Source organism: Kogia breviceps, chromosome 15 (genome assembly GCF_026419965.1).
Source record: "Kogia breviceps isolate mKogBre1 chromosome 15, mKogBre1 haplotype 1, whole genome shotgun sequence".
NCBI lineage: Eukaryota > Metazoa > Chordata > Mammalia > Artiodactyla > Physeteridae > Kogia > Kogia breviceps.
Window position 1 is genome coordinate 32,023,534 of NC_081324.1, and position 12,476 is coordinate 32,036,009.

General features: G+C 36.8%; 1 protein-coding gene across 1 annotated transcript in view; it reads left to right on the forward strand.

Annotated features, from left to right (window-relative positions):
• The first annotated feature begins 2,349 nt into the window (after positions 1-2,349).
• The window catches only part of RIT2 (Ras like without CAAX 2), a 595,054-nt gene continuing 584,927 nt past the window's right edge, over positions 2,350-12,476 (forward strand). Inside the window, 1 exon segment of the mRNA XM_059039643.1 lies at positions 2,350-2,452. Within this exon segment, the coding sequence (XP_058895626.1) occupies positions 2,350-2,452 (103 nt within the window).

Genomic DNA, 12,476 nt, shown 5'->3' on the forward strand with positions numbered 1-12,476 from the left:
ATTTAAAGTTCTTTGTGATTCATCTATAATCCAACTTTTAGACTATGTTTCTATGTTTTTATGCATCAACCACATATCATTAACTTACCATTCACCAAGCACCCTATTCTCTAAACTTTCAATACCCCTATTTTTAATAAATTCCTCCATTTGAATTCCTACTTTAAATCTAGCCTGAGGTACTGTACTACCCCTTTCTGGCATCTCACCTTGTCTTCCTATTTGTAATCAGTCTCTCCTTCCTCTGTGTTCCTATCAGACTGCTCATTCATTTATTTAATTACCTGAGATATTCTGTTTTATTCCAGTGATTGGTATGCAGGTGTCTTTCTCCTACAAGAGGGTATAATCACTTTGAGCTCATGGACTATGTTGTATATTCCTTTATTTTTCTAAAAACCTTAACACATTTGAATAAATGATTTTGAGAATGAGCAAATTAATCCATATTTTATGAATGAATCCATGTTGAATGAATAAATGAATGAATACAGCTTATTTAGATCTCATGTAAGATCCCACTTTTCAGATATTTCAACCTTAATTAGTCTTCTGGAATAAAGTGAATCCTTCCACAACCAGGGACATTAACACCTACTGTGAATTTTACTGAATATGCTTATGAGGAGATCAGTGTGATAGAGAAGTCTGTACCACACAAATGGAACTCTGTCTCCTATTTACAAAGTTAGCTCTTTTCTGTTAATCCCTTGGCTTTGATGTCTCCAGTTCACTTTTTGTCATGAGCCATTGTACTATCATCTTGTTTACAAAGGTCTTAAATTCCATGCTGAGAATGCACATGACAAACATTAATTTACTCAGAGATTATCAACTAAGTTGCAGTTTCTTCCCTCCTTGATTTATCTTTTCATTAGGGTATAACTAGTAAATAATACAGTTTCAAGGTTAATTTCATTAATAGTGACAATAGACAGTCATTCAGTGCAATTCATTCCTTCATTTAACAAGAATGTCTTAGTCATCTAGCACATGCCAGGTACTGTGATAAATTCTAGAGAGATAAAGATGAATTAAGATAGGGTCATCACTTTTTAGTGAGGTGAACTGCAATGTAAATAAATCATGGTAATTAAGATTGTAAATGCTCTAATAAAGAGAAGAATGGTTTTGTAGACAGAGGTGTCATGAGCTCTGCCTATCAGTGACTGAAGAAGTGAGAAAAGAACTCTGGATGTGCCAAACTTCCCCCTACAGTGAAGTAGGATGTCACTTACAGTGACTGGATGCCTTAGCATCCAGTCCATAGCAGTTCCTAGAGGAGTTTAGAAAGATATCCATATAAATAGAGTTAATGCATTCAATTTGAAGGAATTGGTTGTTAAATTAGTTTCTCCTTTTGTCCCCTAAGAAGGATTGGAAAGGCGAGCAGCAGCTGACAGAGCTGAGGTGGAGAATACTTTGATCCTGCTCAAGGAGATGAGTGTCTCTGAAGAAACACCGAACACCTGGGTCTTCACTGACGGAGATGAGAACTCAAAGGGAATCAAATGACATTAAAAAAGAATGGCAAGTGCCAGAGTAGGTTAGAGGAAGAAAACACAAATGTCAATCATTTAATAATTTTCCCAAGAGCAAAGAAATCTGCCATGTAATGATTTTGGTTACTTAAAGATTCATATCGATAATCATTTACACACCTGGAATATACTTCTCTCTCTCTCTCTCTCTCTCTCTCCCATCCCCCCTTTTCTCTCTCTCTCAAATAGACATAGACACATACTCTCAGACTCTTGGGTGCACTGGTCAGGACATGAGGTATGAAAATTCACAAAAGTTCACTAATAAAACTGAAACTCTGTAATATTAGAATGCTCCAAAATTCAACCATTGTCAATGATGATGTCTTGTGGCCCTTAGTAACTTAGAAGAAGGGACTAGAGTAGAGTGATATAGAATTTCAAAGCAGAGGCAGAGAAAGAGGACTTTGTAGCTAGGAAAGTCCCCTTGCACTTTATGTTTTTCATCTTCCATGTAAATAGGGGAAAATCTTCCTTACTTCCGTTTGAGGAATATGAACAGATACATTAAACATTGAGATTAAAGCCAATTCACTAGCTAAATTTTCCTCTCTGTGTCTATTGATATTTGCCAAGCCATTCATTTATTTATGGTAAAAGGACATTTCAATGTACTCCTTTCTGTTAACCAATATTGAAATAAGTGTACCAGAGAAATAAAAGCATCAAGAACACAACTGACATGGCAATTTGTGTGCTTTACCACCAAATCAGAATGGCTGACATACTCAGAGTAGCAGAATGGTGGGACAGATAACCAGAGGGGCAACACTTTTCTTCTTTTTTCTCCTCTGATTCTTCTGGTAAGATGGAGGTAGAAAATGAAGCCAGCTGCTCCTCCAGAAGATGATCACTCAGGGCCAGAGAGTACACAGAGGTAATGCTGGGAGCAGAAAGAGTTGGTAAAAGCAGTGAGTTTTAATACCAAATGATGGGATCTCTGTAGAGGCAACCCTATAGAGTGAATAATAATAATAACAACAACAAAAACAACAATCCTGATGCTGCCAGAGGTTAGTTAGCTGTGGTTGTTAAATACCAAGTATTTGACAAAATGTTTAAAAGCATAAGGACTATAAAAGGAATGTTGATGGAGAATAGAGAGACAACAGGTGACAACATATAGAACTTTAAGAAAATCATTTTTTCCTTTGTCTTCCTGCTGGGTGACATTTGATCTTAATTTATATGTCTTTTAAAAAATATTAATATGATATTTACGAAATAGCCATGGTGTGAGAAAAATGTGCTCCTGATCTCAAAAATGCTCACATAAAGAAAGAAGTGCTATGAATAGTCAATGAAATATATATACAAATACAGACTCACATATCATTGCTGATTGTTGTGTTTGTTTCTTTGATTAGGAATTTCCTGTCTCCTTTTCCTTATCTGTGATCTGACATAGTATGTGTGGACTTTAGATACCAAAAGGAAAGTCATTTATAGAAAGTTACAGGAGTTTAAGAAGTTATATTCATTGTGGGACCTATGCAAAGTGATCAAACCAAATTTTATGGTTAACTGAATTAAAAGAGAAAGCTACAAGAATAAGGAAATACAGGGTATTAATGAAGGTAAAGACTGGTAGGGCTTCCCTGGTGGTGCAGTGGTTGAGAATCTGTCTGCCAACGTAGGGGACACGGGTTTGTTCCCCGGTCTGGGAAGATCCCACATGCCGCAGAGCGGCTGGGCCCGTGAGCCATGGCTACTGAGCCTGCGCGTCTGGAGCCTGCGCTCCGCAATGGGAGAGGCCACAACAGTGAGAGGCCCACGTACCACAAAAAAAAAAAAAAAAAAAAAAAAAATGGTAATTTTTTTTTTTTTTTGATACATAAGAAAAAGAAGTTGTCAGTGGTTGGGTTTCTGGAGGGGCTTACAAGGCTGAATATAACAAATTAAAGAAATGGGATTGGCTGGCAAGATGGCAGAGTAGAAGAATGTGAGCTTATACTTTCTTATAAAAACATCAAAATGACAATTAATTGCTGCACAACCATTGACCAAAAAAAAAAAAAAAAAAAAAAAAAAACCATGGAATCTACCAAAAACAATACGCTACACCCAAAGACAAAAAGAAGCCACAATAAGAGTGTAGCAGGGGTGCAATCACTATAAAATCAAATCCTATACCTGCTGGGTGGGTGACCCACAAACTGAAAAATAATTATACCACAGAAGTTCTCCTACAGGAGTGAAAGTCCTAAGCCCCATATCATGCTTCCCAGCCTGGGAGTCTGGTAATAGGAAGAGGAGTCCCCAGAGAATCTGACTTTGAAGGCCAGTGGGGTTTGATCACAGGAATCCACAGGACTGGGGGAAAAAGAAACTCCACTCTTGGAGGGTGCATATAAGGTCCCTTGTGTGCCAGGACTCAGCAAAAAAAGCAGTGACCTCTTAAGATACTGAGCCAACTAACTACTTGCTAGTATTGGAGGGTCTTCTGCAGAGATGTGGGGGAGGTGCTGTGACTCACTGCAGGGACAAAGACATTGGCAGTCACAGTTCTGTTGAGTACTCATTGTCATGAACCCTCCTGGAGGCAACCATTTCTTCCCCAAGACCTAACACCACCTAACAAATAGTAGTCTCCAGTGCTGGAATGTCTCAGGCCAAATTATGAACAGGGCAGGAACACAGCCCCTCTCATCAACAGAGAGGCTACTTAAAGCGTTACTGAGCACAGTCCTACCCACCAGAGGGACAAGATCCAACTCTACCCACCAGTGGGCAGGAACCAGACTATCTCACCAGGAAGGCAGCACAAGCCTCTAAGACAGCCTCATCCACAAGAAGACAGACAGCAGAAGTAAGAAGAACTACAATTCTGCAGCCTACAGAACGTAAACCACAATCACAGAAAGTTAGAAAAAATGAGATGACAGAGTAATATGTCCCAGATAAAGGATCAAGATAAAACCTGAGAACAACTAAGTGAAGTGCACACAGGCAATCTATCAGAAAAAGAATTCAGAGTAATGATAGTGAAGATGATCCAAGATATCAGAAAAAAGTATGGAGGTACAGAGAGAGAAGATGCAAGAAATGTTTAACAAAGACCTAGAAGAACTAAAGAACAAATAAACAGAGATAAACAATACAATAATTGAAATGAAAAATACACTAGAAGAACTCAAAAGCATAGTAACTGAGCAGGAGAATGAATAAGTGACTTGGAAGACAAAATGGTGGGAATCTCCGCTGCAGAACAGAATAAAGAAAAAAGAATGAAGCAAAATGAACACCGTCTAAGAGATTTCTGGGACAACATTAAACACACCAACATTTGCATTAGGGGTCCCAGAAGGAGAAGAGAGAGATAAAGGGCCTGAGAAAATATTTGAAGAGATAATAGCTGAAAACTTCCCTAACATGGGCAAGGTAACAGTCACCTAAGTCCAGGAAGCACAGAGAGTCCCAGGCAGGATAAACCCAGGGAGGAATACACTGATACACAGAGTAATCAAATTGATAAAATTAAAGACAAAAAAATATTAAAGACAAAGAAAAATATTGAAAGCAACAGGGGAAAATAAAGAAATAACTTACAAGGGAACTCCCATAAATTTATCAGCTGTACTCAGCAGAACTCTGTAGACCAGAAAGGAGTGATATTTAAAAAGATGAAAGGGAAGATCCTACAAGAAAAAATACTCTACCCAGCAAGGCTCTCTGTGGCGAGCATTGCACTCTGAGGAAGGCATTAAGACCCTCATAAGCCTTAGGGCCTGATTGTACTCTCCTTGGTATGCATCCTGGACTTTATGGTATGGACGTAAAAAAGGAGATGGCCTTTGGCCAAATCGCTCCAGGGACCTGCTCAGTTACTGGGAGTCCCTGGTTGTTCCCTAAAGCTAGGAAAAGCAACCCTGGAGGGGAAATTGGTGCTTTTGAGGGAGAAGCCGAGAAGCCAATCAACCAGCTGATGCCAATAAGGCGTGACTAAGCCGAGAAGCCAATCAACCAGCTGATGCCAATAAGGCATGACTAAGCAAATTCCCTGCTTTAGGGGGATATATATGGCTATGCTTTGTTATTAAACTTGCCTTGCAACCATCAGTTGCTTGTGCCCTTCTGATCCCATACCTTGGTGCGTTCAGTTCCCTACCCCCTCTCGTCGATTGTTGCTACACTTTGAGGACCCGCCATGGCTGGCGGCAAGTGGCGCCCGAACAGGGACCGGAAGAGAGGGACATCTGAATCTCGGTAGGTGAATCCCCGGAGTGAAGAGTGAAAGTGTGGCCACATAGTAAAGTTGATAGTAACTCGGGGCAATAGTCAGAAGTAAAAAAAATATGGGACAAGAAGTATCCAAGAAGCGACCAGAGATCACTGACCAAGAGAAGGAGTTGTCCACCAGTGCTTTCCAGGCTTTTACAGCTGGAAATTATGATGTCTGTCTGCAACATCTTGCCTGCCTACAAGATATAAACAAAGACGATTATAAAATAATTTTGAATACAGCAGTAGCTGAGTTTTTCAAAACTAACCAGACAACAACAGATAGTTTCAGACACTTAACCAATTGAAGAATCAGGTGCACTCGGCTGTTGAAGAAATGGATGGACTAGATGATCTTGAAAACAGTATGTTGTATTACAATCAAGCAGTCATCCTGTATCATGTCCGACAGTATACAGAAGCCATATCTGTTGGTGAAAAACTTTATCAGTTCATAGAACCTTTTGAAGAAAAATTAGCCAAAACAGTGTGTTTTTTGATCATAGACCTGTATATATTAACCTACCAAGCTGAGAAAGCTTTACATCTTCTTGCTGTTCTAGAAAAAATGATTTCACAGGGCAACAATAACAAAAATGGAATGAGACTGGTAATTAGAGCAACAAAGATGGGTCTAATCATAAAGCTGAAAGTGGATCTCTAATAGAAGCTGCAAAGTCAAAGATACTATTTTTATGTTGAAGTATATGTAGGAGGACAAGGGACTTGACTGCCCGGCCATAGTTTAAAGCTAGTTAAAGCTGTTACAAGTTTGAAGTTTCCCTCCTTTTTTCCTTCTGATTTTCCCCAATCTGATTTTGAATTCTCAAATCTGGTGCACCTTAAATTATAATAATGGTACCATTTTAATTTCTTCAGTTTCTGTTACTAATAATAGTTTGGTTTTTTATAAGCATTGGGATTTTGGGAAATTTGCATTGTCTTATTCTTATCAACCAGTTATTACTTGTGTTACACCTTCATATGCCCTGCTAATAGGAGATTTACAGATTGAGTTTACTTCTGGTTCCTTAGGATATAATATAACTTGTCAGAATTGTATTTTTAGTACTTGCATTCTGCCTATGAAAGGAACTTTTTCTGTTATGTTAAAACAACCTTCCTATGTAATGCTGCCTGTAAATATTTCTGAACCATGGTATCATAGTACTAGCGTGCAAGCTTGGCTAGAGTTATCTGAAGTTTTAAAAAGACCTAAATGATTCATTGGAATATTAATATGTAGCATATTAGCCTTAGCCACTTTAACAGCCACAGCCACTACCGCCGGTTTAGCATTAAGTAAAACTGTACAACAAGCATATTATGTTAATCAATTGTCTAAAAATACCAGTATTGCATTAGCATTACAAAGTCATTGATACTCAACTAAAAACTGAGGTTGATGAGTTTAAAAATGCTCTCATAGGTTTAGGAGACCAAATTATGGCTTTAAAATTGAAAATGCGTTTGATTTGCCATGCTAAATATACTTGGATTTGTGTGACTCAACACGCTTATAATGAAACTGACTGGGATTGGAACAAAGTAAAAATGCACTTTTTAAGTGTATGGACTGATGGACACATTAGTTTGGACATACAAAAACTTAATGCGGAAATACAAGCAATTCACGAAGCTCATCTACAAGAAGACGGGCCCCAACAATTAATTCAAGGACTTTTGGATCAGCTTCAATGGTTAAACCCAATGCATTGGTTTCAAATTGGACTCACAGGATTGATTACCGTGGGGTCATGTGTATTGTTGATGTTAATTGCATTACGTTGTTTATTATGCTTTATTGTTGGCCATCTCGCTGCTCTTCGACAGGAGGTGTATGGGTTGAAATTGCATTATCAAGCTTTAAAAAATAAAAGAGGGGGAAATGTGCCGAGCATTGTCCTCTGAGGAAGACGCCATTAAGACCCTCATAAGCCTCAGGGCCTGATTGTACTCTCCTTGGTATGCATCCTGGACTTTATGGTATGAACGTAAAAAAGGAGATGGCCTTTGGCCAAATCACTCCAGGGAACTGCTCAGTTACTGGGAGTCCCTGGTTGTTCCCTAAAGCTAGGAAAAGCAACCCTGGAGGGGAAATTGGTGCTTTTGAGGGAGAAGCCGAGCAGCCAATCAACCAGCTGATGCCAATAAGGCATGACTAAGCCAAGAAGCCAATCAACCAGCTGATGCCAATAAGGCATGACTAAGCAAATTCCCTGCTTTAGGGGGATATATATGGCTATGCTTTGTTATTAAACTTGCCTTGCAACCATCAGTTGCTTGTGCCCTTCTGATCCCATACCTTGGTGCATTCAGTTCCCTACCCCCTCTCGTCGATTGTTGCTACACTTTGAGGACCTGCCGCGGCTGGCGGCAGCTCTCATTCAGATTTGATGGAGAAATCAAAAGCTTTACAGAAAAGCAAAAGCTAAGAGAATTCAGCACCACCAGACAAGCTTTGCGACAAATGCTAAAGGAATTTCTTCTCTACTCTCTAAGCAGAAAAGAAAAAGGCACTACTAGAAACAAGAAAATTATGAATGAAAAAGCTCACCAGTAAAAGCAAATATACAGTAAAGGTAGAAAATTATCTGCACAAAAATATGATATCAATACCAGCAATTGTGAGGAAAAGAAGAACACAAACGCAGGATATTGGAAATGCATTTGAAATTAAAAGAATAGCATCTTAAAATAATCCTGTTTATATAGAGACTGCTATATCAAAATCTCATGGTAACCGCAAACTGAAAATCTACAATAGATACACACAAAAAAAAGAAAAAAATCCAAATGCAACATTAAATTTAGTCATCAATTCACAAGAGAAGAGAACAGAAAAGAAAGGGAAGAAAAAAGACTTACAAAAACAAATCCATAAAAATCAAGAAAATGGCAATAGGAATATATGTATTAATTACCTTAAATGTAAATGGATTAAAGGCTCCAACAAAAAGACATAGACTGGCTGAATGGATACAAAAATAAGAACATTCTCTAGGGTTGATCACATGATGCAGCACAAAGCAAGCCTCAGTAAATTTAAGAAAATTGAAATCATATCAAGCACCTTTTGCAACCACAATGCTATGAGATTAGAAATCAACTAGAAGGAAAAAAAAACTGTAAAAAACACAAATACGTGGAAGCTAAACAATATTCTACTAAGCAACAAATGGATCACTGAAGAAATCACAGAGGAAATAAAAAAATACTTAGAGATAAATGAAAATGAAAGAATGACAATCCAAAATCTATGGGAGGTGGCAAAAACTGTTCTAAGAGGAAAGTTTACAGAAATAAAATCTTAGCTCTGGAAACAAGAAAAATCACAAATAAACAACCTATTCTTACACCTAAAGCAACTAGAGAAAGAAGAATAAACAAAACCCAAAGTTAATAGAAAGAAAATCATAAAGACCAGAACAGAAATAAATGAAATAGAGACAAACAATAGAAAAAATCAATGAAACTAACAGCTGGTTCCTTGAAAAGATAAACACAATTGATAAAGCTTTAGCCAGAGTCATCAAGAAAAAATGGGAAAGGACTCAATAAAATTAGAAATGAAAAAAGAGAAGTTACAATGGACACCACAGAAATACAAAGAACCATCAGAGACTACTACAAGCAACTATACAGTAATAAAATGGACAACCTAGAAGAGATGGACAAATTCCTAGAAAGGTAAAACCTTCTAAGACTGAACCAGGAAGAAAGAGAAAATATGAATAGACTAATCACAAATACTGAAATTGAAACTGAGATTTAAAAGCTTCCAAAAAAGAAAAGTCCAGGACCAGATGGCTTCATAAGTGAATTCTATCAAATATTTAGAGAAAAGTTAATCCCTATCATTCTGAAACTCTTCCAAACAATTGCTGAGGAAGGAATACATCCAAACTCATTCTATGAGGTCAACATCACCTTGATATCCAAACAAGACAAAGATATCACACACACAAAAAAAGTTACAGGCCAATATCACTGACGAAACTAGACACAAAAATCCTAAACAAAATACTAGCAAATAGAAACCAGCAGTACATTAAAAGGATCATACACCATGATCAAGTGGGATTTTTCTCAGGGATGCGACATTTTTCAATAATCACAAATCAGTCAATGAGATATATCACATCAACAAATTGAAGAACAAAAATGTTATGATCATTTCAATATATACAGAAAAGCTTTTGACAAAATTCAACATCCATATATCATAAAAGCTCTCCAGAAAGTGGGCATAGAGGGAACTTACCACCACATAATAAAGGCTATACATGAGAAACCTACAACTACCATCACACTCACTGGTAAGAAACTGAAAAAAACCTCTTAGATCAGAAACAAAACAAGGATAGCCACTCTCACCACTTTTATTCAAAATAGTTTTGGATGTCCTAACCATGGCAATCAGAGAAGAAAAAAAAAAAAAAGTCAAAGGAATCCAAATTGGAAAAGAAGAAGTAAAACTGTCATTGTTTGCAGATGACATGATACTATCCATAGAAAATCAGAAAGATGCTATCAGAAAACTATTAGAGATCAACAATGAGTTTGGTAAAATTGCAGGATAAAAATTAATATGCAGAAATCTTTTGCACTGCATCCTTATACACTAACAATGAAAGATCAGAAAGAGAAATTAAGGAAACAATCCCATTTGCCATTTCAACTAAAAGAATAAAATACCTAGTAATAAACCTACCTAAGGAGACAAAAGTCCTGTACTCTGAATCAAACTATAAGACACAGATGAAAGAAATTAAACATGATGCAAACAGATGGAAAGATATACCATGTTCTTGGCTTGGAAGAATCAATATTGTGAAAATGACTATACTACCCAAAGCAATCTACAGATTCAATGTAATCCCTATCAAATTACCAGTGGCATTTTTCACAGAACTAGAACAAAATATTTTACAATTTGTATGCAGATTCAAAAGACACCAAATAGCCAAAGTAATCTTGAGAAAGAAAAACGGAGCTAGAGGAATCAGGCTCCCTGACTTCAGACTATACTACAAAGCTACATTCATCAAACAGTATGGTGCTGGCAGTAAAACAGACATATAGATCACTGAAACAGTATAGAGAGCCCAGAGGTAAAACCACACACCTATGGTCAAGTAATCTACAACAAAGGAGGCAAGACTATATAATGGAGAAAAGACAGTCTCTTCAATAAGTGGTGCTGGGAAAACTGGACAGCTACATGCAAAAGAATGAATTAGAACATTCCATCACACCATACACAAAAATAAAGTAAAAATGGATTAAAGACCTAATGTAAGACCATATACTATAAAACTCTTAGAGGAAAACATAAGCAGAACACTGTCTGACATAAATCATAGCAAGATCTTTTTCAATCCATCTCCTAAAGTAATGAAAATATAAACAAAGATAAACAAATGGGACCTAATTAAGCTCAAAAGCTTTTGCACAGTGAAAGAATCCATAAACAAAACAAAAAAACAACCTACAGAATGGGAGAAAATATTTGTAAATGATGTGACTGCCAAGGGATTAGTCTCCATAATTTATGAACAGCTCACATGGCTCAATATCAAAAAAACAAACATCCCAACAAAAAATGGGCAGAAGACATAAACAGAATTTCTGGCTGGCCAAGAGGAACATGAAAAGATGTTCAACATCACTAATTATTACAGAAATGCAAATCAAAACTACAAAGAGATATCACCTCACACCAGTCTGAATGGCCATGATCAAAAAATCTACAAACAATAAATCCTAGATATAGTGTGGAATAAAGGGAATACTCCTACACTGTTAGTGGGAATGTAAATTGTTATAATCACTATGGAGAACTGTATGGAGGTTCCCTAAAAAACTGTAAAAAGAGCTACGATATGATCCAGCAATTCTACTCCTGGCATATACCCAGAGAAAAACATGGTTTGAAAGGACATATGTGTCCCAATGTTCACTGCAGTGATGATTACAATAGCCAAGCCATGGAAGCAACCTAAATGTCCATCAACAGATGAATGGATACAGATGTGGTACATATATACAATGGAGTATTACTCAGCCTTTAAAAAGAATGAAATAATGACATTTGCAGCAACAAGGATGGATCTGGAGATTATCACACTAAGTGAAGTAAGTCAGACAGAGAAAGACAAATATCATATGATATTGCTTACATGTGGAATCTAAAAAAAGAGAAATAACACAAATGTACTTATTTACAAAGCAGAAATAGACTCACAGACTTAGAGAATGAGATTTTGGTTATGGGGTGGCAGGAAGAGTTGGTGTGGGGAAGAGATAGATTGGGAGTTTAGGATTGACATGTATACACTACTATATTTAAAATAGGCAACCAACAAGGATCTACTGCATAACACAGGGAATGCTGTTCAATATTCTGTAAATACCTAAATAGGAAAATAATATGAAAAATAATAGATACATATATATGTATAACTGAATCACTTTGCGGTATACCTGAAACTAACACAATAGTGTTAATCAACTGTGCTCCAATATATATGAAAAATTTTAAGAATAAAGAAATAGATATGTAGTAGGCTTTGAGGTGATTGAATATTGACTATCTTGAGGCTATGGATATCAGTAGAAAATAAACAGGTAAATATAACTTTTTTTTTTAAAGTAAGGTCACATTATTTTTTTTTAGAAGTTGGAGGTAGGAGTTTATTAATTAATTAATTT